Source organism: Mustela erminea, chromosome 13 (genome assembly GCF_009829155.1).
Source record: "Mustela erminea isolate mMusErm1 chromosome 13, mMusErm1.Pri, whole genome shotgun sequence".
NCBI lineage: Eukaryota > Metazoa > Chordata > Mammalia > Carnivora > Mustelidae > Mustela > Mustela erminea.
The window spans coordinates 24,143,353-24,169,710 of record NC_045626.1 but is presented as its reverse complement, the minus strand read 5'-3'; the positions used below and the strand labels follow the sequence as shown (position 1 = coordinate 24,169,710).

The following is a 26,358-nucleotide window of genomic DNA, read 5'->3' as shown; positions in this document are numbered from 1 at the left end:
CTCTTGATCTCACCTGGGAATGCCTCACGATTATGCTCTTACACATACACTAATGCAGTCCATCACTGGGTTTTGTGCATCACTTTGCCGCTACAAATTGTAAGCTTGATGGGCTCAAGGAGGGTGCCTTACTGTTTTTTACCTGCCCCTCAAAGCACTTGGAATTGGGTTTCAGGCACACACTGGGTATTAAGATCTAGTAAATGAGCTATGCAACACTTTCTCCACCATCCTCAAGTTTATATATTTTTTAAAGATTTTGTTTATTTGTCAGAGAGAAAGCACAAGCAGGAGAAGCAGCAGGCAGAGGGGGAAGCAGGCTCCCCGCCGAGCAAGGAGCCCGACTGTGGGACTCGATCCCAGGATCATGATCCGAGCCGAAGGCAGATGCCCAACCAACTGAGCCCCCCAGGCGTCCCAAGTTTAAATTCAGAAGTTTCATGACAGTAAGTATTCTGGGGCAGCCCCTTTCAGTATCTTCCAGGCTGGCTTCAGAATGGAAACAGCATCGGGGTGCCTGTGGGGCTCACAGTCGTTAAGTGTCTGTCTTCAGCTCAGGTCATGATCCCAGGGTCCTGGGATCGAGCCTCACATTGGGCTCCCTGCTCGTCAGGAAGCTTGTTTTTCCCTCTCCTACTCTCCCTGCTTGTGTTCTCTCTCTCCCTATGTCTCTCTCTCTGTGAAATAAATAAATAAAATCTTTAAAAAAAAAAAATAGTGAAACAGTATCTTGTTTTGTTGAAAATATAACACAGAGTCACTGTAGCCACCATTCGATTGTCCAGGATGATAGCGGGTGGTGTGTCTGCCACTATCATCCCTGAAGGCCACTGCGCACACCCACTCCTCACTTACAGCTCACAGCTGGGCCTGGCCTCCATTCCTTTACCTGGTAAATGTGGGTTGACCCTTATACCAGCCATTTAAAAAGGGTTTTATTTAGTAAACTAACAAAATAAGTGGCATAAGAAAAATGCCTACATGCTTAAGCACAAATTTCTCAGATAGTAAGTAAGCAACCAGATTCTTCTCCATATTCAATTTAGTGTGACCATTATTGGATACCCAGTGCCAAGTGCTGTAGGTAATTCAAGAAAAGAAAACTTTCTCTTGATAGAAGCTATTAATTGTGTTGAGCAGACAAAATACATTGGATTCGGCACTTTTAATACACTGTTTTGGGCACCTGTGTGGCTCAGGGGGGTTAAAGCCTCTGTCTTAAGCTCAGGTCATAATCCCAAGGTCCTGGAATCGAGCACCAGATCGGGCTCTCTGCTCAGCAGGGAGCCTGCTTCCTCTTCTCTCTCTGCCTGCCTCTCTGCCTACTTGAGATCTCTGTCAAATAAATAAATAAAATCTTAAAAAAAAAATACACTGTTTTATATTGGTCTTCAAGCATCCCGGGTTTAGAAACACCAGGTACAGGGGAAGGAACAGGTCCGCAGAGCAGGGCTACAGGAGGCGAGGCCGAGGGACAGGGACCCAGTGGATCCACAAGTGGCAGGACTGGGACAGACAGAACAGGAAGGGTAAGATGTGAAGACAAGACTCACTTAGGTCAACAAATTTGCCAGCATCAAAATCATCTTGACTTGACAATGAGAAACCAGACTTCTCTTAGTAGACTGACTCTGTAATCCTACATCTTCCCTAATTCAGCCTGGCATGCATCAGTGACCAAAGCAGGAAAACAACATGTTCACACATTTCTTAACCACCACCCTCAATGAAATGTAAGGGCCAACAGAATTAACAATTAAGATTCTCAGATAATACCAAGAGTGAATGCCCATGGCACTTACCATTGATCAGTTTTCTATACATTTTAGATGCATAGACTCATTTAATCATCACAAGATTCCTATCAGCTAGGTACTATGTTTATACAATTTTACAGATGAAGAAATGGACACAGAGAGGTTAGGTAACTTGCCCAAGGTCACACAGCTGGGAAGCAGCAGAGCTGGGGTTCAAACTGGGCCAGGTTGACTCCAGAGCAAATGCTTCCCGCTACTGTGCTTTCCTGCCTGACAACAGAGAATCAAAAGCAGCCACGAAGATGGGGTTAGATGGAAGGCACTTATCTCCAAAAATGATTTGAAACAAGCACAGAAGAAAGCAAATCTTATGTTTTGATAAAATCTGGGTTGTGGGATCAGTAGCTCTGGAATGTTCTGAATCAAATCCTTTAGAAAATACTACATGTGGCTTCATGCAAGTGGCCTTCCTCTCTTCTCAAAATAACATGAAGAGCCTGGATCCTAGCTCTGTCCTCATCTACGTGAGGACAGTCCCTCAGAGACCCAGTCCCCCTGACCTGCAGGGTTGGCCACTGGTCAGATCAAAAGTACAGGTTTGAATGCATAGGAAATGTCCAGAATAGACCAATCTTTAAAGACATTAAATAGATGAGAGTCTGCTTTGGGTGGTGGAGGGGGGTCTGGGTGGTGGGGGTTGGGGAAGTGACTATGGGGGAGGGAAGAGTGACTAGCAGTGGGTTCTGCTACTGGGGCACAACTCTTAACAGACGGCCAACCAGAGGTTGTGTATTTTAAATGAGTGAATTTTATGGTATGTTAATTGCATTTCAATAAAGCTGTTAAAATGCATTAATGCATTTAATGATTTTACTCTTTGATATTGAAACTATAAAATTTAAAAAAATAAGGAAGAGGGAAGAAGGTGAGTCCTCAGGCTCCCCTAGCCCCTCTCCCCCATCAGCCTGCATTTCAAGCCCAGGGGCTAGGGTGCTTGCTGGCAGCTGGGGGCAGAGACAGGCTCCTTCCTCTGCTCCTGGCTGCCATCCCCAGTGCCGGTTCCAGGATTTTACTTTTCCATCTTCACAAAATGCCCCTCTGTGTGCTCAGCAAAACACTGAGTTGGGCCGAGTCCACAGGTCAACTCCTCTTTTCTTCATCAAGTCCTGCTGGGCACTTAGTACCATTCAAAAAAAAGTACCGTGCCAAATAAATAAATAAATAAATAACCATCCATCACGTTTACTGAGAGATGCTACCTCTGCAGATGAGGACACTGTGCCCAGATAGAACCGGGAGCTGGCCTCAATGACCCCCATCTTTTCATGGTCTTTGACCTTCCCTGTCGGCAGGACAGCCATTCCCCTGCTTCCTGCCCTCTCCACCAGCCCCCAGGCTGCCGCCTCCTGAACAGGACTCATAATCATCTTCATGGGGAAGCAGAGGAGCCAACCAAGCAGGACCCGGAAACAGAGCATCCACACGGCCCCGCCCCCCCACCTCCCGTTGGAGGGAGCGCTTCTCCCCACCAGCGTCCTGTGCACTCACCGGCTGGCCTCCTGCAGCCATGGCCTGGGGAGGGGGTTGTCAAACTTACTGCCTCTGCTGCCTCATCTCATCCTCCCCACGAAGTCGCAGAAGCCAGGCTGCTGCCCGGACAGCTCCCTGACCAAATTCTCTAACCCACAGGCTTGCTGCCAGAGGCAGGGCCCTGTGACCCTCTCTGTGCCCTCCTGCAAGTCTTTTGTCTTCCCCGCCTGGACAAAGGAGAGCAGGATGCCTCCCTGCTCCCCTCTCTCCTGTCTCGCCAGCGACATCTGTAAGAAGTGATCACACCTGTCCCTGCCTCCCAGTCCTGCATCTGTAGAGCCTTCAGAGTCCAGTCCAAATGCCCTCTCTGGACAGAGCCTCCCATTCTGATCGTTCTCACTTTCCAGTGGCACCTGCCACCACCACGGGGTCTGGACAGGTCGGACCACTTCAAGTTCTCCCAATGTGACACTCCTTTGACCCAGAAGGCCACCTCACTCCCAACGTCTCTTCATCATTAGCCCTTTGGGGGCTGCTTCTCCCCACACAGTCACCTCCTCCTGAATGTTCCCACCCTGTCACTGTGGTGATGACTGCAGCCCTGGCCTGACCCCTTGAGGTGCTGTGTGAAGGGCAGAGACTCGGTGGCAGGAACAAGGGCTTCAGTGGGCAGGTGGACGAGCAGAGGTGGGAAGGCCCCTTCACCTCCCTTCCTCTCCGGTTTTGACCTGTTCGCAAACATGCAGGACAAGGAGAGCTCAGGGGCAACAAAGCACGAACCCTTGAGCTTAACACTGAGCGAGCTCTCCTGAGAGCAGGCTGGCCCCAGGTGAGAAGCAGGGGGCCTTCAGGATGCCATCCCTCCACTGCCTCAACAGGGAGTTACGGAAGATCTGCCTTTGCCAGCTTTTTAGGCCAGGCCCCGAAAACGGAAGAACCCCACTCCCCAGAGCAGAGCCTGCTTCTGGCCTCAGGACTGCCCTCGAGTCCCCAGACTGAGTGCCTCTGTGGTGTTACTTGCAAGCACTGCTTCCAGGGGTCAAAGCATCACTTTCAGAAAATTCCTGCTGATGCGAGCATGTCACTTACAAGGAAACACGCTTCAATTGACCTGTCCTATCCCATCAGCCCCAACTCATTGCTCCCCCAGAAGAGGGAGGGCAGGGAATGCCGCTCCAAATATGGCCTATATCGTGCCCCAAAGCAGCCTTAGAGAGCAGTGGGCACGGGAGAGTTTTAAGAGTAGCCTGGAAAGAAACACCAGCTGCAAGCAGACCCCTGTGTCCTCCCCCTGGTTACTGATGGAGCGGCCTGGGACGGACGGACCACAGATCAGGATTGTAAGAAGGCTCTTCCCCTGAGGGAGCCCTGGGGGACTTCAGTCACTCCGTGAACACCCCTGTGGCTGCAGGCACCCATCTCGGGCTCTGGGGGGAGCCACCCCTGTGCTGCTCCTATAAATCCATGGTCACCCCCCCCCCAATTTCTAATTTAAATGCCAGCCCACTGGCTCTGCCTGCCGCTGTGTGTCTTCTCCAGGAAAAGCGATTTCCCAGTGGCCGCTTTTAGAGCAGGAGTCTAATCCTTCATGTGGCTTTGTGTCCTGTCACATGGGGGTCACGGGGCAATCCCATTCTTTCTCATTCTGTGGCGTGTGTCTGAGCGGCAGTGGAGGGGAGGGACGTGGTCTGAGGCAGCTCCACTGTTCCACGGGATGGTCCCTGAGGGACGCCGTGTCACTGGGGTGCAGCCAGCTCCGGGGGGACTCCCTCCCCCGCTCAGGCTCACAGCCAGTGGTGCTGCCAAAGGGTGCAGCAGGCCCCCAGCCCCCGTTTTGTGGAGTTGGGTGTATGACGGTAGGCTCTCCCTACAGCAAAACACACCCTGTCAAGGCACACGAGGCCCGTGAGTTCTGACAAAGGCACCACCTTTCGGTTCACCCACTGCCTGCTCACGTCAGGCTGCACTGAAGCACTTACCTCAGCAGGGAGGGGAGGGGGGAAGCTTTCCACACCGGGACTTTGTACTCCTCCTTAAAGAGGTGCTTGTCTTGCCCGCCCTGCTCCTCCCCACCCGTGTCCTCAGCCACCACAGAGTTTCACCAAGTCCCGCTGGCAGGAGTGACACCCCCTCAACACCAGCTGGACCGACCGGAAATCCGGGTTCTCCTCAGACCTGCCCCTCTGAGGAGCCCCGGGCACAGGGAAGCAAGGAGACCTAACAGAACGGCCCTCTTTCTGCATTGCCATCACTAACCCCTTCCCTTGATTCTGCTCGGGTCTTGCTCTGTGGCCCTTGGGCTGTGGTCCAAGCCTCTTCCAGCCTGCTCTGGGCCCAGGGGGCACTGGGCCTTGCCCACAGCCCTTCTGCCCCCCACCCCCACCCCCACCCTCAGAGCACAGTCCTGTTCCTCTCCACCCCTACTGGCCAGTACGGAAAACGCTTCCTCCTCTCCTGAGACCTGACAGACGGCAGGCGCATGACGCATTCGGGGATGTAACACATATTCAGATGGCAGGGGCAGAATTCAGGCAGATGCAGTCTTCAGCTGAAATCAACTAATTTTTAAGAATCTGACCCAGTCAGAAGGCTCCACAGAACATGAAGGCAGAGATCATCCACCAAGAGAGTTTCCATTAGCTTCTCAAAGTAAAACAGATTCTGCAGGGAGGCCGCAGGTGGTTTGCACTCGGTAGGGAGACGGCACTGGAAATATGCAAGGCTGCAAAGTGTAGGGGTCTGGGCTGTTGAACACGGCTTGCAGCCTGGGCCTCCCGGTGACCACTCTGCTTTTCTGCTAAGGATCTCCCACCACCCTGGGAATCACCGGCTCACAGGCCCATAGGACTCCAGTTTCCCCTTACTGGCTTGGCTCCCAGCCTTGTGGACAGAGGTCTAAGGTTTCTGCACCTGTGTTCCTACCACCCTGACTTGACCTTCCTGGAACCTGTTCCCTTGGGTAGTGGCACCTTTCAGATCCTCAAACCATAAGCCAGAGCAAACCCACCTCTATCGGTCTTTGTCTGCTAACCTAAGATAAATCACTGGAAATCAATTAGGCAGCTGCTTGATCCAGAGAATCCGTCATCCTGAAGCCTTAGGCGTTTTTCTAGGTGTGTGTACCCAGCAAAGGAGAGACCATGCCCCAGGGCTTTACGTCAGAGCTGCGCATCTAGAATTGCTGGGTAGAGCCACGCAAGGTAAACCACCCACTTCAAGGGCCTTCGCAGAGCCCATGGGTCTTAACCTTCACCCCAGGAGGGCCCTGAAGAGCTGGAGTCCTGGAGCCAGGGCCTGGAGTGGACACAAGGACACGGTGGTGCCTTCGGGGTTGGGGTGTGGGGCAGGAGGAGAAGGTTACGAACAGGAGCACACACCACACTGGAGGAGGGGAGGAGGGTCCCGCTGAGCTTGAAGGTAGCTGTTGGCAGTGGACGCTGAACCCAAGTGAGTGAATGGTGAACAAAGGGCTGGGGGAGGGGAGGAATGACACTTAAGAGTTGGCGCCATGACTTTGGTCATCGAGCCAGTGGCACTCCACGCAGGAACAAGTGTCCTATCAGCTTCACCGCTACCTCCCAAGCTAAGCAGGCCCAGGCACACACCTTACACACTGAGGAATCAGCCCTGCCCAGAGCTGACGTGGGGCAAAGCCCACAGCTCAGAAGAAATGCTGCAAACCATTAGGAGTGAAGATGTGTGAGCTGTGGACTTTGGCATATCTCCCTCCATCTTCCACAATTCCATCAACTACTCCTTTTCATTGTCAGAGACAATGACACTGGGAGCACCCTCCCGGAAGGGAGCTATCTGCCTCCTCTAAACCATCCAGCCATGCCCAATCCTTCACAGGCAAGATGTGGGAGGCCAGGGAGTAAAGGAAACCAGGTATTTTCCTTGCTATCCCAAGAATTGTATGTTTCTACACATTTGGATGAGAGTTTCCACTGCTCGAGGAATGTTACCCTTTTATCAGCATCCATTGAACTGGGTGAAATTCTGAAGATCATCAGATCCAAACCTTCTAATCCACAAAGCAGGAAACCAAAGGCCAAAGCAGTTAGGTGATCAATAAGACCCAGATTCTTGGTGCACCTAGGTGGCTAAGTTAGTTAAATGTCTGCCTTTGGCTCAGATCATGGTCTTGGGGTCCTAGGATCAAGCCCTGCATTGAGCTCCCTGCTTAATAGGGAGCCTGCTTCTCCCTGTGCCCCTATGCCCCCGCTCAAGCTCTCATACATACAGTACATACACACATATGTACCTAAATTAAAAATAAAATAAAATAAAACCCAGATCCTCCTAAACCACATTTTCAAGGCTGCCTGTCTTTGCCCTTGCTGGCCACTCACGACATTGCTGTCCTACCAAGTAAAAGCCACGAAAAGCTGGATGGGGGACCTATGGACCTCACCTGCCACCAAGCTTGCAGCTCCATCACTCATAATGCATCTGGCCTGACAAACATGCCCCTGGGCTCTTGGCCTTCACTCTCAGAGGATGTCTGGTCTGTCTAGATGTGAGGGTCTTTCTCTCAGCGCCTAGAATATCGGGGGCACCAAATCCATACCACCATTCTATGGTGCCAAACCATACCATCCAGTCTCTGCTAAGAGAGGTACACATTCACCTACACAGTTAGCTTCTAGCGTGTAGAGTGGACATCAAGGCTTCTCTCACCACCTTACAGGTGGGCTAAGTGCCCATGAAATCCCCACTCTGAGACCTCACACAGTCCCTGCAGCACAGAGTGTGGGCTCTGGCAACCCCCACCCCCACCCACCTCCGGCATCGAACTAACACAATGAGCATGTCATCAGTCTTACCTTACACTCTTCATCCAGCAGATCCAAGATGCCCAGCTTGGCTTCTATGAGGTCAATACAAGGTTGGTTATCATAAAAGTCAATCAAAGTCCAAGGGATCTGCTCCTTCATATACTCTTCTTGCTCTAGTTTGAATACATGCTAGGGTAGGTGAAAGGTCAAGATTAGTGAGCTGCAGGCACATCCCAACATTCATCTACCCTGAGCTTCAACCACGTGAGCTTGGAGTCCCAGAGAAGGGGGCATGGATGTATACCCATCAGAAAAGGTTTGAGCACTAAGTCACAGTCATGACTGCAGAAAAGGAGCTCAGTTGGGTGATCCCCATTCCCACGTGAACCCTTCTCTAGAATATTCTAGTAATCAACTGGCTTGCAATCCAGCAAATACCCTAGAAGCCTAGAATCAGGAGGTGGGGGAGTCAAAACCAAGGGGAGGATCATTTACCTTCTCAACCCAGTTGCCCCATTCTCCTGAGCAGCAGGGAATGCCTTCCCAAAGCTGGGGCACCCCCTACCCAAGACACTAAGAGAAGGCTGGGGCAGAGCTAGAGCCCACTGGCCCTGGATGGGAGAGAAGTGCCCCAGGCTGCTGCTCCCACGGCGAGAGGTCCCCCCACCCGACACCCCGGGTCCAGGAGCCGAGCCTACCGAGTTGAACTGCTGCTGCAACTTCTCGTTTGCATAGTTGATACAGAACTGCTCAAAGCTGTTGACCTCAAATGTCTCAAACCTGCAGAATGGAAAGGGAGGACAAAGGGGCATTTGTCTTCCCCAAGGAATCACTGGGACTTCCACTAGGCTCCTCTCATCTCCTCTCTCCCCCCATCCAGCTCCATCCTCAACTCCGGCACAGAAGTCCCTCACAAGCCTGGGAGGGGGGGCTTTCTGCCCAGAGCGGGGTGCCTTTTTCCAATTCACACAACAGCCCCTCACGGGCTGGCAGGGGCCCCCACCGAACACAAATAAATCGCAATTTAACCAATCCCCTATTAGGCAACGTTTTGTTTCTTTTCCTGATTTTTAGCTGCTATCAATGCTGGGGCAAATGTTGTATATGCATCTTTCATGGTTCTTTCTGTAGGATGCAACCATCTTAGCAGAATCACCGTGTCGGAATATGGTTTCTTTTTTTTTTTTTAATTATTTAAAAAGACTTTATTTATTTGAGAGAGAGAGAGAGAGAGAGAGAGAGAGAAGAATATGGTTTCTTAAAAGGTAGAAGGAAATTAACTTCCAGAAAGGTGGAACCAACTCATGCTATCACCCCTCAAACACCCCAGCCTCCCATGCATCCAACTGTCCAGTTGTCCTAGTACTGGTTAAAGTTTTTTTTTTTTTTTTAATTCATTTCCATGAAGTTCAAGTTTACACACGATTCGAAGACAATCAGATGTGCAGCTTAAAACTAGCAGGAGGGTGGAGAACAGCTGATTTGGGGGAAGCTGTGCAAGACCAGAGGCAGGAAGTCAGTAAGGCAATTATTACTGCAGTAATGATCCCAAAAGACCAATCGGGGCATGACTTAAGCTGGTAGTGACCGAGTAATGATAAAGGATCAAAAGACACTAAGGGAGGGACAAATGAAAGGGCTTCAAGTGACCAATGGGGCACGGAGGCAAGATTCAGCCCCACAACCAAACGGACATGGTAAAGCTCGCCAGGCCAGAACGGTCTAGCAGAATCAGCAGCATTAGCTACAAATGAGTGGGGCCATCTTGCACACTGGGTAGCGTCATCGGGCTTAGGCAGTGGCGGGGCAGAAATGTAGGAGGAAGAGGAGCCGTTTTCTCATTCACACCACTGGCTGAGTGAGCGCTCGGCCCCAAATGCTCCAGGAGCTCCTCCTCACTCCATGCCCACAAGGACCCCATGCTACACGTGGAAGAAATGAAGGCAGGAGAGATGAAATCATCTGGTCCAAATCAGAGTCCGTATGCAGAAGAGCCAGTATGTGAACCCAGGTAGTGATTTCTGAGGCCCTATTCTTAGTTTAAGAAAAGTTTCACTAAGAAAAGGAGGGAAAGACTGGGGAAGGGCAGTGGACAAGGATACTTCCCAGAACAGGAGTGGGAGTTATCAACAAGGGACATGGGGTGGGCGGTACACAGGCTTCAGCCTTCCCATAACCTTACACTTTTACCCCCTCATTCTTCAGTATACACAAGTTTCTTAATCTTATATAAAATTATGCCAGCCTTCCCCAATAGACTGTACTCCCTAATTACCACTCCCAATCAGAAATGTCAGGGTTGTAGGCTGGTGGTATTGGAGAGGCAGCACCCAAGAGAGAATAAATGCATCAGACAGCCAACAGGGCCACATCAGGACCCAGAAAACATCAGGCTTCTCGCATCCACCTTCCCCACCCAAAATATAAAACATGGAGAAGTGGAAAGTCCTTTTGAGATCAAAGGAGTCAACTGTTTGGAAACAACCATATTAAAATACAGCCTTCGGTCATGCCCACATAGGAGAAATAATTGTAAGTTAATCAAAGAAGACCAAGGCCGGGAGCTGCGCTCCCGGCCGTGTGGGGGTGGGGGTGGGGGGGTACTGTGCCTTCCAGTTCTCCTGCTGCCCTGGGGCCCCTCAGTCCAGGGGATGGCCCTAGACATGGAGTTCTGTCACTTAGAACCTCATTTCCTCCCCCATCACAACCATACCCCAAGACAGGCTGCTGACACCGTCAACCCCCCAGAGGAAACTTAATTAATAAAACCTACACGGAAGATAAAGGAGCCGCCCTAGCAAATGGCCAGAAAATAGCGATCGGGTGTACATGCAGGGCTAACTGAGCTCCACAGAGAAAGGATTTAAGTATCTCCCACTTGTCATTTGTTAAAGGTTTATGTTGGTAGCACTCTACCAAGAACATTCTCATTAATTTGAGATGGCCTAAAATTAGCTCATAATTCCCCTATTTCTAAGATATGATCTGGTAACAATTCCTCTGCCATCTAGTGTAATTACTGTAATGCCCGCTGTAAGGCCAGAGATGAATGCGGGGTCTGGGTAGCTTGGAAAATGTCTAAGAGAACTGACCTCAGAAAGCCTCAGCCAGGGAGACAGGGCCACTTCTCTATAATAGGAGTCTATCTGTAGCAATTCTTCCCATCAACAGAGATGATTTTTTAAAATAAACACAATGGATCAATTTATAGTTCACAGCATTAAACTGTCACAAAGAAATTTATATCCTAGAGGGAATTGGATTTCTCCTGTATAATCAATGTTGAGAATAGTTAGACCAGAATCCTTGGGTGGGAGGAAGGTCAGAATGCAGAATAAGACTTGATGCTGAGACCCAAGGTCTGAATTCATGGTGGTACAACCATCCCCCCTACCTTCACCAGCCTCCTCTTCCTGAAACGTAGAAGAGCACAGAATTTCCTTCTGGTTCTGCTCCAATTTCAGGGTGTGGTAAGGGCCACAGAGGTCTCTAAAAATAAGGTAGTGTCTGCTGGAAAGTGAAACCACAATGAAAGGACATCCACCAAGCCCTCTGAGTTCATTACTAACCTCCACAAGCCCCTTGGTTCAGAGCAGAGGCCAGGCAGGGCTTTCAAGGCTGGGGAAGACTTCTTCCCCTGGACAGTGGCTCAAACGAACCCAACTTCTTATCTCAGTCTCCTTTCTTTTTACCAAGATCTCGCTCTAGCCTTTTAACAAAGGTTAAAGGAAAAAATATGCATTGTCAGTTGGATATAGAGAGAGGGCTGTCAGGGAATGGTTATTAAAAGTTAGACAAGTCCCCTCAAGGTCTCTTTCCCTCCTGAACCCCAGGAAACCTCACAAGGGCACCCTGTGGTCTGTTCACGATGCCAACTCCTCTGATCTCTTTACTCAACCATCTTGGGATGCTGGCTGTACCCTAGAACACCAGGACTTGAACTCTGTTCCTGTGCTTCTCTGGGCCTACATGTCCCCACACAGGATTTGGCCTTCAGGGAAGGCGCAGTACTAGGCACTGCTCACATCCCAAGGCCAAGAACAGTTATTCTTCTGGAGGACCTAAGTCCCAAGTCCACTTACTTCGCAGTGTGCTCCAATTCCCTGCTCCTCTATGTGCAAGGAACCTCAGTGCGGGACAGAAAAATGCCCACTGTATGGAAACCCTCTCCCAACCCATCAGTCAACTGCCTCAAGGATTGCAGGTCTGCAAAAGAGCTCTCAGGAAGACCACAGGAATCTAGTATACACAGCCTTCCAAGAGATTTGATGCATTTATAGGACTTGAATGGCGGGTGAACTCAGAGGGGTGACGGCAAGGTCAGAGAGAACTGTGACTTTATCTGAACCTTAAGAGTATGAATGTGTGTCTGCCTCTAGGCACAAGCCCAAGAGCTGTGTAAGAGAAATTCTGGAAGGTTGAGATGGACTTTAGAGCAATCTGAGTTACAAGGTTCTCCTGGGAGACTCAAAGATTCCAAGGCAAACCCAATGGCTTCAGGGATCTGTTAGATCTGACAATACTGGGGCCAGCCATGCATGTTTACCCTGAGGATGACATGCCCAGGGATTTCCTGAGCTGCCCATGTCTGGTCCACTGTTTATAGGCTTGAAGGAAAAGGCCACTGGCTTTTCCCCCTCCATTCACCATGAACCCTTTTCATCAAAGAGGAGCTAGGTAGTCTTCTCTGAATAACTAAATTGGAACTGTAAGACCAACTCCAAGAAAATAAAACATCCATTAAAATGAAGGCAAACATTGGACCTAAGAAGTTTACTTTAAATAGATCATTAAAGGCAACTTATGTACAGTAGGAAGTATTTGCAAATTATATTTCTGATACGGAGTTAATATCCAGAATATACAAAGAGCTCTTACAACTCAACAACAAAAACCAAATAACTCAAAAAATAGGTGAAGGCCTTGAACATTTTTCCAAAGACAATATATGAAATATGACCAACATCACTAAATATTAGAGAAATGCAAATCAAAACCACAAGGAGAGATTACTTCATACCTATCAGGAGAGCTATGACCAAAAACCTCAAAATAACAATCGTCGTCAAGGATGTGGAGAAACCAAAATCCTTGTGTGCTATTGACAGGAATGCAAAATGGTATGGTCACTATGGAAAACAATCTGTAGGTTCCTCAAAAAATTAAAAATAGAATTGTCATATGATCCAGCAACCCCACTTCAGGGCATATGTTGAAAAGAATTAGAAGAGATACTTGCGCACCCTCATTCCCTGAAGCATTGTTCCCAACAGCCCATGGCTAAAAGAAGCCAGAACATCCATCAGCAGAAGAGTGGGTAAACAAAAGGTGGTGTGTACACACACTAGAGCGTTACTCAGCTTTAAGAAAGGAAATTCTGTCACGGGCTGCAACACGGGGGAGTCTTGAGGACACTGAGCTAACTCACAGAAGCCAGTCACATAAAGACAAATGTTGTACGATTCCCCTTACATAGGCATCCAACATAGCCCTAAGTCACAGAAACAGTGTAGAGTGGTGGTTTCCAGGGAAAAATGGGAGCTGCTCAATGGGTGTAAAGTTTCAGGCTTCCACCATGAAAGTGCTCCAGAGTTCTGTTGTATAACAATGTAAGTATACCTACCACCACTAAACCGTACGTTTAAAAATGGTTAAGATGGCAGGGGCCGGGAGGTGGGTGTACCTGGGTGGCTTAGCCGGTTAAGCATCTGTCTGCCTTTGCCTCAGGTCATGATCTCAGGGTCTTTGGGGTGGAGCCCCGCATCAGGCCCCCTGCTCAGCGGCAAGTCTGTTTCTCCCTCTCCCTCTGCTCCCATGCACATTCTCTCTCTCTCAAACAAATAAAATCTTAAAAAAAAAAAAATGGTTAAGATGCTAAGTTTTACGTTAGGTGCTTTTTGAGCTACAGTTTTAAAAAATTATTTTAAAAAACTGGTATTACTAAAAAGCACTCAGTAGAGATGGGTGCTAGTTTAAAGTCAGGAAATATCACAAGAAACAGAAAATAATGTGAGAGCTGAGGACCGAAAATCCCAGCAAGCATAAAAAATGACTTCTTGAACTGAAAAGAAGTAAAATACAATTAAAAAAAAAAAAAAAGAAAGAAAATCCCAGCAAACCCACTTCCTTCCTCCTGGGTCCTGCCTGCTCCTCTCCACTGGCCCCCCCCACCCCTGCCCCCTCTCTTCCACTGTCCCTCTGCATGACGCACACCTCTCCTCCTCCCTCCACAGGTCTCCTAGTACAACTGTCCATGTCAAGAACGGGCAGCCCCTGGATGCATGGGGTGGCTCAGTGGTTTAAGCCTCTGCCTTTGGCTCAGGTCATGATCCCAGGGTCCTGGGATCGAGCCCCACATCGGGCTCTCTGCTCAGCGGGGAGCCTGCTTCCCCTTCCTCTCTGCCTGCCTCTCTGCCGACTTGTGATCTCTGTCAAATAAATAAATAAATAAAATCTTAAAAAAAAAAGAAAAGAAAAGAACCGGCTGGCTGCAGCCAAAGCCCCTGCCACCCTGGCATGTCGAAGGCTCAAATCAAAGACAAATAACTAACTGCCTTTTTCCCAAATTGAAAATTGAAGCCATCCATTTCTTTTTGCCGTGAGGAGGGGAGAGGAATGAAGGATTACAGTTACAATTCCTCGAGCCTGGAGAGGCAGGCGCTGGTTAATGTAACATGAAAAGGAAAGCCCGGCCACAAGCTGCCTGGCTCTGTCCTATTCATTTCCATCCCCTGCTTGGTAAGAAACACCCGCAGGCAGGGAGGCCGCCACGTCACGGACCCTCACTGAAGGGACAAGCTGGGCTCGGGTTGGCTAAATTGCTGCATGGGAACTGCTTGCTTTGCACTTTTCGGAGCTGAGGCAGGGGAGAAAGCTGCGGGGGGGAGCCATCCCTCTTGCCAGGGCACTGGGGGCCTGGGGAACCTGGGGACCTGGCCTCTGAGCAGCGGCTCCCCACCATTGTGCCCTTTATGTCGGGGTTCACAGCCTTTCCTACCATCCAGACCACCAGTCAGAACACCGTGTTAATGGCGGGTGACCATATGATGCTGGTCATTGCACTGTTTTCTTACCTACAAAGAAAGGAGTATTCGCTCTGGCAGCGGATTCTGTAGTAACATTTTAAACATTTACGGAAAATTCTGGAGCAGCTCACCCACCCTACAGAACACTTTTCTGTTGTTTCCAGAAGGAGCTTGACTGGTGAGCCAATAACTCCCTGAACAGGGGCTACAGTACATCTGGGGACAGTTACCCCACTAATTACTAATTAGTGTCTCCCTGTCGGGGAGGGGGTGGCAATCCCACTCTCATTGGCTAGCTTCGCACATTTCTAACCTGATTAAGAGGGAGATAACTCCTTATTCCTTTCTTCTTAACGAACGGGGCTTAATATATTCAGAAGCACAACCCCACCATCCTTCACATTCTTTCTAGCTTCCACATGCCGCCGTTTTTGCTCACAGATGACAAGAAAGAAGATAATCAAAGACTTTAGGTCATCCCAAGGGCATCTTCTACATGCACCACGTCTCCCCCCGCCTAGGGCTGAGACACAATGAGACCATGGAGAGATGCTCTCTCCCTCTCCAGCGTTTGGTGGTCAGGGATTTGGATAGAAAACTCAAAAAATAAAAAAAATCATGCTGGACTTTTCTGAAGTCATGGAGGATGATTGTCCTTAGAATCACTTCCCCTAGGTACATTAGGAACGAAGCATAAAGACAGGAATCAGTTTGGCAGGTTGGGGGGGGGGGGCGTTGGAGAAGACGACAGGTGGAAGAGTGTCAGGTGTGACGTCCGACCCAGAGAACGGAGGGACGGCCACATTAAAAAAAGATCCAGCGGCTTTCTGTAAGATATCTGAAAGTCCATCGAAAAGGAGACAGATACCAGGATTGCAAAAGGGAGAGGACAGTAAACAGCTCCATTCAAGGGCAGCCCAGACTCCCATCCATCACTGTCGTTTCCTTCCAGACGAAGAAATGATGTCTCCGACCAGACAGAGCAGGCACAGTACCACCAGTCCAAGTGAGCTGCTTGCTGGTGGTGAAGTTTTTGGTTCTAACCTCCTAAGAGTTCATTACATGCCTTCTGGCCAGAGAAGAGAGCCTCGGCCAGCGCAAACTCTTAACAGCAATTTCTCGGCAGACTCACACTGCTGGGGAGCATGCTTACAGACATTCAGGGAAAGTGTCTAAGTGCTTTCTTGGCAACAGATGGCCCAGACAGCCAGCCAGCTCGCTAACTCTGAGCCTGCCCTAGCTCTAACTTGCCATCTCGCACTTTGCCTGAGGGCACGAATGCACCATTCCAAGGAGCATGTGTCCGTGTCCAGCATAGGACCTCTGCGAGGGGAGGGTGCCTCGCTGTGCCAACAGGACTACATTGCAACACAGTGTGGAAAATGAAGTGAGCTCCTAAGAACAAGGATTTTAAACAGAAAACAAGACGGCACAGCATGTCTGAAGGAAGCACGAAGAGTAGGAAACTTCTTAAGTACCTGGCCCGTGGCCCTACCATGGAACTCCGAGGAAGCCAAGGCCACTCCATGCCCACTCCTGATGCACGGGTCAGAAGACCGAGTTCTCGGGACCCCCACCTCACCACAGGCTCGATCTCCTCAAACCACAGACAAGCCTTCCCTGAAATCAATTTCTCCCCTCTGGGCAGTCACAGGACCTGAGAAGAACAGACTCAATGATGAAAAAAGTAAACAGCAAATAGAAGCACAAAATCCAGCTTGCCCGAGCCCGGTGGCGTCTCCAGACCCAGCAGCGTGACAGGCCAGCAAGGAGCAAAGCCTCTCACTGCGGATGCCAGGGAGGGAGGGAAGGCTGTGGTGCCACGAAGACAGCAGGGGACCATGACAGTAGTGAGCAGCGGTAGCACACAAGTCATGATGTTTTGTTTTGTTTTTTTAATGTTCAGTTAGCCAACATAGAGTGTCCATCATTAGTTTTTGATGTAGTGTTCAACAATTCTTTATTTGAAGTCACGATGTTTTCCCATGCTAGTCACAACACTGAGCCTACCTGTTTGTCTCCCCTGATCAAAAACACAGTAAATTAGATTCTTACCTAGGTAAAGTCAGGGAATCGGGTCAAATGCCGTGGCCTGGGTTTCTCTGGGTCTTACTTCAGAAGGGAGCATGAAAGGTCAGATTTTCAGGGGAACCCAATTTCCTGAGAATACTCATGGTGAAGAGAATTATGGAATTACTGACAGCAAGGAGGCAGGCTCCCAGGGTAGGAAATGCTCCATGCTCTCCACAGAGAAATGGGAGGGGCTGAGCCCAAAGCAGGCACTCAGTGGCCAGGAGAAATGGTCTGGACCCAGCCACTCAGATGAAATCCCGAACAGCCTGGAGAGGACGCACCCGCCTTCTTCGGGCTCTCGGTGATGCCCCACTGTCGTCTCACCAGCTAGGAGCCTTCCCTGCCACACTTCGCTTTTTCCCAACATCATGACAGTGCTCCCGGGTCCCAAAGCTGCTGCCCCCACCTCCGGTATTCTACTCCCTCCCTTTAAAAGATCCAGTTCAAACCCCACCTTCCACGTAAAGCTTTCCCTGACGGTGCCAACGAGCACGCCCTCTCCTGCCTTGACCCTCATCCCACACTGAGTGTCCAAACCTTCAAATGGACTCTTCTAGAATTTCTTCGGTTGTCTCTTGTATTATGTGGCTCATGCATGTGCATTAGTTCCTCAGCACGAGGCCTTGGTGATGCCAGAAATCAAGTCTCCTCCTTCCATGTGCTGCACACCCTGCAACACGGCTCGATCAGAAGCCCGACCGTGAACAAGTACAGCAGCGCTCTAACGAGGACGGCCAATCTTTGCATGGGGACGTGGCCACTTCTAGGAGGTTCCCTTTGCTCTAGTCTCAACATAAGTCCATCAGCCCACTAAGCAGTTGTTTCCACCAGAGCAGCCCTGTTCTTACAACTCTGCACTTCCAGGGGTCTGAACTTCTATTTTAAGACAGAAGCCATAACCTTCCGTAATATGAACACCCAGGAGGATTCAATCTATTATTAGCTTAAAGAAGGCAAGACGTTGATCATAAAAGATGTGCAAAGGAGGTTGCAGATCAGGATGCAGAACTTCAAAGAACTCTAGAAGGATCTGGAAAGGACCTGAGAGAGACTGTGGCTCAATGCTTTCCCTCCAGCTAGGGAAACAAAGGACCAGAAGGAGGCTGTGAGGTGGGGAGCGAGCTGGGGCCAGCCGTGAGTCACCACCCCTGTCTTCTGACGCCGAGTCAGGGAGATTTTCCGCTGAGCCATGTTGCCTCTCCCTGCAGAAGACACGGTTATAAATAACAGTCCTTGCCGTTAGGCTAGAATTCTGAAAGGAAGAGAAGCCTCAAGAATGACCGCACACGAGTCTTACAGTGCTGGGCAAAATTGTGGTATTATAATAACCATCTTGATGGGGAACACAGTGAATGAGGTCAGATGGTAGATTTGAATAAAACAGCTGAGACACAAAGCCTGAAATTGCATTCAGAGCAGCTTCCAGTCCAGTTCCGGGCAAGGCCCTTCGCTCGCCAGGCCTGTTTCCCAGTTGTGAAGACGGATGTGTACAGGGCTTCTCCATGCAGGAGCTACTGGGGTACTGAAAGGGGCCACTCTTCCTTGGAACTGTCTTCCATATTGTCAGACACCTAGCATCCCCAATCTTAGGCCACTAGGTGCCAGTAGAGACCCCAGTCGCTGTGACAACAGAAAATGCTCCCATGTGTCACACTGCCTGGATGAGAATTGGGAAGCACGGTCCCCTGCCAACTCTGAGATGCTAGCAGGAAGACACAATCAGGGCACCTGGCTGGCTCAGTCAGTTAAGTGTCTGCCTTCGGCTCAGGTCGTGATCCTAGGGTCCTGGGATCGAGCCCCACATCGGGCTCCCTGCTCTGCGGGGTCTCTGCTATTCCCTCTCCCTACCCCCACTTGCGTTTCTTTTTTGCTCTCCCTTTAAATGTTTTGCTTGTTTGCTTGTTTAAAAAAAGGACGACACAGCCGTCAGGCGGCGGGAGAGGAGGCCGGGAGCAGGCCTACCCGTAGATGTCCAGGACACCGATGAAGGCGTGCTGCTTGAGGGCGGTGCGCAGCGCCTTGTTGACGTGCTCCACGATCCAGCCGAAGAGCTGTGCGTAGATGTGTTTGGCCAGGGCGCTGCGCGCGTTGTCCACCTGCTGTGGGGACATGGTCTTCACGTAGGTCTCAGAGGTGGTGACCAGCTTGCGGTGGCAGAGCCAGTGCACCATCTGGCTGTGCTCCACCCCCAGCAGCCGGCAGAAGTCGTGCAGGTGTGCATCCTGGGGCTGGAAGAGACGCGGAGGAGGGCTTCAGGAGGGAGCAGAGGGCAAGCCTGCTACTGTACCCTGCCCACCACCACCCTGAGCCAAAATGAGCCCCTCCCCCAGCACCGCAGACCCACAACGCCCCTCGCCACCCCTTGCCGCAGCACCAGCAGGCTCGCACACTCCCACACCACTAAGCAGAGGGACAAGCAGGCCCCCAAGGGTGTTGGTGCAGCTGATTGTTACACTGAAGGATGAGGGCTTTGCAAAACAAAAGCTTTCTCAACTTTTCCTCTGCCTTCCTCCATGGCCAGCCGGCTGCCAAGTCACAGGCTGGAGAGAATTTCTTGAGTGAAGGGAGCAGAATGAGAACTGATAGCTTAGGGACGGATAAATCCATTAGGAATAAGGAGCCAGAAGGCAGCAGGAACCATACAAAGCAGCAGATGCAGAATCACGGTAAATGTACGGTTTCCATCTGCAGAGTCCCGCAAGCAGGGCTGAGCCCACAGCCTGGAAAGACGTCCTCACGGGCAAGCATTACCCTTGACCGGCTGCACCCGATCCGACAGCTGAATGTTCTAGAACGAACACAGAGCTGAGCCAATGGGACATGCTTCCCCACATTAACACTGCAGTGCTCTGAGCAGACTTTCCTGCACCTTAGCCTCAGGGATAGTAAGTAACACACACTTGGTGTTCTACTCTTAGAGCCCTTGCTGCCTGGGTAAAGAACCCACTGATGTGGAAAGTGAGGACAAATACCAAGAACAGAGAACAAACTTTGACTGGAGAAGAGCCACTTGGAACATTGCAACTGGTAATACCACCCTTTTAGAGCTGGAGAGAAAACTAGGAATTCCTCCTCCTGAAAACCCTTCCCTAGAGAGATAAGCAGCGCCTTCCACCCAACATACCCAGCTGCCTCTAATCTCGACCCTCATTTACCCAAAGTACCCATCATACCACCTGGCCTTGCGGTCCCCGGTAAGCACGTCCCCCGCAGGTCTTGTCTTCACTTCACCCCCATATGTAAGTCACATACTCCTTGCTCTGCACTCAGAGCACCCCACAACCCCCACCCCCCATTCTTTGCTCTCTCATCTAAATGCCCTCCCCCAACCCGGAAAGCGGATAACCAAGCCATGAGCTTGCCAGATTGCCTATTAAGTCTCAAGCAGAAAGGGAATCCTTCAGAACACGATGTTGCCACCTTCTATAATGGCCCTAAATTGCCTTTGCTTGTGGGACTCATTTTCTGATGAGGCTGCTGTGGAGGATCTAAATGAGAGTTTGAGCGTTCAATAAAAATTAACGCAGATAACTGTACCATTTCCTCCTTAACACCACTTCCCCAGGCCAGCTTTTTTTTCCTTCTTCTACAGATATTTAAAATCCATCTACCCAAAGCAAACACAATTACAAAATAATAGAAAGTCAGAGTAGGAAAGAACCTCCCAGTAAGGCCAGTGTTCTTCCAAATATGGTCTGTGGAGCAACAGCTACAAAGCACTTTAATGGGCTTTACCTAACAACAAGGGCCCAGGGATGCCACCAGGTTAGACACAGCTGAAATGGTGTATTAACGGACTCTGAGAGCCCCAGGAGACATATTTTATGCAGCATTTCCTGAACTTAATTGACCAAAGAACCCCTAGCTTCTTAAGAAATTGCCTAGGGCTAAGGTTCCCAGGAAAATTCCTTGGGAATCATCATTCTAACCTAACCCCTCTCATTTTTCAGGTAAAGAGAATGGGGGGTGGGGAGGTAGCCCTGACTGCGGCCCAGAGCTCCTGATCCAGCTGGGAAAGAGAGTCAGCTTGGACTGGGTGGGGAGGACGAGGCCCTCCATCTTTTCACACAGCAGGCGGGGCTGCCATGGCTCCTTGTCCTGATGGACAGCATTTCTCTTGGTGGCAGCCTGCCTGCACCTGCCCACCTCCCCCTGCCATACACCCCTCCCAAGAAAGCCACCCGCAGTGCTGTTAAATGCCTGGGGACTGCCTGGCAGGCAACAGGTTCGGAGGTGGTGAGAGTCCAACTTCTCAATCCGACCTACTTCCAAGGCGTTCTTAATTGCTTGGCATAGCATTACCACTGGATTCCCTGACCTGTAGATGGCCTCCCAGCAGCCGACAGGGCGGTTCGAAGCCTGCCCCCTGGAGCCCTGCCCCCCCGTCCCCAACCCAGCACCTCCCCGGGGAACGCAGTGGAGACAGAAGCCCATGTCCGGGCACTGTTTGATGCTCGCCTCAGGACAGGCTCCCGGCTGTGCGGTGGCATGGGGCTTGTCCCTCTGTTACCCCCTTCTGACTGTTGAGGAAAGGTGCTAACTGCCACTGACTGAACATCACATAATTACATTAGGCTTAATTAAATGATGCTAAATCCATTAAAAACGGCCAGCATCATAGGTAGATTAGGTTTTGTGGGCCCATATTGCCAAACTCAAGAAACAAATTGCCTCTGGTGCCCAAGTAATTGCACTCTGTTGCCTCTCCAAGGTAACTCTGGCAGTCGCAAACACAGCTTAACGCTTTAATTAAAAATCAAAACTCCAGAGCAGAAGGCATACTGCGTCTGGACAGACAGCCTTTCCAGCAGGAGGCCCACCCTCTGCACCAGAGGAATAAACCAAAATCCATCCGAGAGAGACTTTCACCAGCAACCGCTTCATAAAGACTTCCTGTGCACACCATGCGCCCAGCTCTGGGCTTGGCACCTGCTGGGGGACCCTGGCCGGGAAAGGTGGCCCAGCTCCAGGATGGCAGTGGTTTGGGGCAAACGGCACTGGCTGGGGCCCGACATGACCATTAATAGTCATTAAGGTCTTTCTGGGCCTTAGTTTTCCCCACCCTGTGAAGTAACAGGGATGTCCACAAGGTCCACTCTGCCTCCAACAAACTGCTGGGGATGAGTCAAGAGTGACGGGAGCCCCGGGCTCCTGTCATATCAGGGTCATATCAGCCCCCACTCCACAGATGAGGAAGCAGACTTAGAGAGGTTAGCTATCAGGAAGCAGCAGAACCAGGATTTAACCCTTGCTGTCCTGACTCACAATGAGTTCTCTGCACAGCCTCTCATCAGAGAACAACGTGAGGTCAGCCTAAGCCAAGTTCCTGTGCTCAAAGCCCTGATTTCCTGGGGTGTCTGGGTGGATGGGGCCCTGCATCGAGCTCCCTGCTTGCAAGGAGTCTGACTTTCCCTTTCCCCCTGCCCTCCCTTCCACCCATGCTCACTTGTGCACTCTCTCTCAGATATATAAAATCTTTAAGAAACAAACAAAAAAAACCCCTGACTTCCTGTTATTGAGAGACGGGGCCTGCTGCCCCATTTGGTAACAAAACCTTTACCTGTCAGCTTCCTCCATCTTCTCCCTAAAGCACTACCTGTGCCCTCTGTCCAGTCTTCTCCAATTTGTGTCTTGGTATTCACCTTCATATAGTCTTTCCAGAAACACTGGTGGGTGCCAGTGTCTGTCAGGGTTGGAAGGTCCCCCTGCCAGACCGGGTACGGCCTCCTACACCAGACACACCCTAGAGTTTAGTGGCGAAACTAGTGCTGAGCAAAAATCCACTCATCAGGCACCTACCAGGGGCTGGGCACCAACCGTCCCAGCTCCTGGATTACAATAATTCACCAACAGTAGCTGCCTTCGTAGATTGTGATGTTTCATGAGGGGAGAGATGTGCAATCCCCCCCCCCATGGAAAATATAAAATTACAACCAAGCGCAGCACCATGGAGAACAGGCACAGGTGTTGTAAGAATCCACAATGTGTGTGTGGGGGGGGGAGTGGGGTGTTGGGTAAGTTGGAAACCCAGGGAATATGTGTCACCTTTCCTGTATCTCACAGACCCAAAGCAGGAGTTTCTCAAAGCACACGTCCTTAATCTCACCTGTCCCTGACACCAGGACATACACGGCTGCCTAAGGAAGCAAGAGGCATTTACTGGGGTACACATGGGGGTTAGGTACCCTTAATATGCCTTCCTCACAAGGAGAAAGACATGGGAGCAATACTTTCCCGGCCCGAAGGCCTCAGAGTCGGCAGGTGGGGGGCATGTGGCCTGCATGGAGGCCCACTTCCCATCCCGCCGGGGTCCAGGATCTCCTCGCGCAACAGGGGCTCTCTCTTAATATCGTCACTGCCAATCTCCCTGTCCACCCAACACACACACCCAGCATCGTCTCTGGTCTCCCACACTGCTCAAGCTCCAGCATTCCCTCCTTTTGCACTGGGCCCAGGCACGTGAGCCTCAAAGCTCTCCTCAGGTAGCAGATTCCATGTTGAGGATGCCTTGATGGGCCCAGGAGACCCTCTGCCCCCAAGACCATTTCTTTTTCAGGAACAATATATGGGGCAAGGGTCCTCTCTCTAAAGGCAGGACTGGTTTCAACTTCTGATAAGCCCTAACTCTAGGCAAACAGCAAGATGTTAATAAATACTTGTTCAATTGACAAAGCATCAGTTGTGAGTGGCATTGACACAGGCCCACGTTCATATTCCATAGTACTGTCTTGTGTCTTTTCCCAGAGTCCGGGTTTCTAAATTCTAAGTCTTTGGCAACAAGAATCCTCCTTTGGACTTCCCCAGGACGCAGCAACTAAGGGGCACAAGAGAGGTGTCTAGTCAGCAACCGCAGACTCACTTACTCAAGGTGGGAACACCAGGGTGGACCTAGTCGGACACACACAGCAGAGAGCACACCCCAGCCGCTGACTATGGGACCACACATCTCCACCATCTCCCACATCTACCCATTTAGACATTCCGTACCTGGCACATACCTGATGCTACACTGGGCACCAGGAAAGTAACAGTCACTGTGAGCATTAATGGAATCATTCACAATTTGCCATACTTTCATAAAGGTGTCTCAATGTTCTGCATCTACTGCCAGAATCTTGCCAAGCAGGTTGTCTTTTGTCTACCCAATTACACTGCAAGCTCCGTGGACACCAAATATGGTGTTCAGCTGCGCAGACCTCAGTGGGGAGCTCAGGAAGTACTCGTGGATGGAGAACACCTTGTGGAATTCCATGGACCTCAGGGTCCTTGGAAAAGCAATCCATAAGAAAAAGAATTTATTCAATAGCCACTAAATTCCCTGCCCCTGGTGATAGAAATTTGATGGCAGCTGATTTGAAAAGGACTTGTTCTTTTAAAATATTATCAGCAAGAGAACAGAAACCATTACTGTTAAGAATAAATAACCTACGAGTGTCCTCTGAGTGTAAAGACACATTTCAGTTGTATCAAACTCTAAGAACAGAGTAAATTGTGTATGTTTTATCTTGGGTGCTGGTGTGCGACTTACTGATACGCTACAGGAATCGCCATCACGCTCAGCCTGAATCTCCACGTTTCCAAGGTGCAGGATAGAAGCAATTATCTTAAAAATGCTTATCTGATGGGACTCTCTCACTCCTGGGGGGAAAAAAAAAGGAATGAATGACACTCAGCATCCCTGGTAGGATAGAAAGGACATTTTACCCTTTTTAAAAGGACTTTAAAAAAGTTTGATTTTTCCTTTCTGGGCCAATGACTCCTAAAGTGATCCAGCTCCTCACCACGTAATTACTAGTCAGAGTAACAGCTCTGAGGGCAAAGGCGCTCCCTGGACTAAAAGGGAAATATCCTCACTCTGATTGTTCTGATCAAACCAGATGGGTTATGCTACCATTTTAACTTCTCCAAGAGCAAAGGAGAAACAGCAATCATGCAGACTCATTTTAAACTTCATTTCAACCAAATACTTTATGGATGTTTTTATGAGTTTAATAAGAATGGTCATTTATCTGCAGTCATTTCTCTCGGAACATAATAACCAGCAAACATCTGTGTCCCACATCCAAACTGCCGACGGGGGAGGAAGAGGAGGCCCTTCTGGGAGCACTACTGGAGGAGCTGGACAGCCAGCTGGCTCTTGGCCACCACTGAGCAGAGCCACGCTCCACGCCCCCTCACGGGTCCGGACACATCAAACTTCGAACTGCCGGAGCCAACACCTGATGCCGCACTGACTTGAGCACGGGAGTCATCAATGACATGGACCATCTCTTAAAACTTATGTTTAGGGGCGCCTGGGTGGCTCAGTGGGTTAAGGCCTCTGCTTTCGGCTCAGGTCATGATCCCAGGGTCCTGGGATCAAGCCCCACATCAAGCTCTCTGCTCAGCAGGGAGCCTGCTTCCCCCTCTCTCTTTCCCTGCCTCTCTGCCTACTTGTGATCTCTCTGTGAAATAAATAAAATCTTAAAAAAAAAAAAAAACTTATGTTTAGCTTTAAAACATAATCATTCCTTTTTGAAGTACAAAAGACCAGACCTACAAAAAAAGGCTGCAGAGTAACAGAACACCAGTCAACCTACCACTCAGTTTAAGAAATAATACAGTGGTCTCCCACATTTCTCTCCAGATGCATTTATTTTAAAGGCAATAATTTACACAGCCTAAAAAAAGTGACACCTATAGTAACTGGGAGGTAAAGACAGACTATGCTGGGATGAAAAACTATCCACAAAGTGGACAACCCAGACATGAACTAGACAGATTCATTCTAGACTTCACCAGTGACAAATGACTATTACACTGTGTAAGTGTCATAGGGGCTGGGATTTACTTTTCATATTTTTTTTATGAAAAGTTTCAAAATAGACAAAGAAATAGCAATATAATGAATCCCTGTTCTTGCCTTGGCATACAGGTGCTCAGAAACACGAATAATGGAACTGAACTGACGACGGGTACCAAGACGGCAAGTATTCCCAAGTGTCTACAGAGATGTACGAGTCACTGAAATGTCTGGCTTTGTTTAACCTAATTAAAAAGAAAAAAACAAAAAACCAAAAAGAGCTGGAGGCCAAAAAATTTAGTGTAACTGAGTAAGGACTGAAAAAAACGAAGACGGGTTAAAGCCAGAGGTTGGTATCCCCAGACAAGATGGGGGCTTGGTGGTGGTTCACCCACACGGGGAGTAAAGTCCTG

The 26,358-nt window shown here is 49.8% G+C and overlaps 1 protein-coding gene across 5 annotated transcripts in view; it reads right to left on the bottom strand.

The window, feature by feature from the left end:
• The window catches only part of MYO5B (myosin VB), a 339,234-nt gene that overhangs the window by 102,590 nt on the left and 210,286 nt on the right, over positions 1 to 26,358 (bottom strand). For all 5 annotated transcript variants that reach the window (XM_032310014.1, XM_032310013.1, XM_032310011.1 and 2 more), the window contains 4 exons: positions 24,692 to 24,801; positions 19,126 to 19,391; positions 8,764 to 8,845; positions 8,114 to 8,254 (listed from right to left, as the gene is read on the bottom strand). In XM_032310014.1, the coding sequence (XP_032165905.1) occupies positions 8,114 to 8,254; positions 8,764 to 8,845; positions 19,126 to 19,391; positions 24,692 to 24,801 (599 nt within the window). The remainder of the gene's footprint in view (positions 1 to 8,113; positions 8,255 to 8,763; positions 8,846 to 19,125; positions 19,392 to 24,691; positions 24,802 to 26,358) is intronic.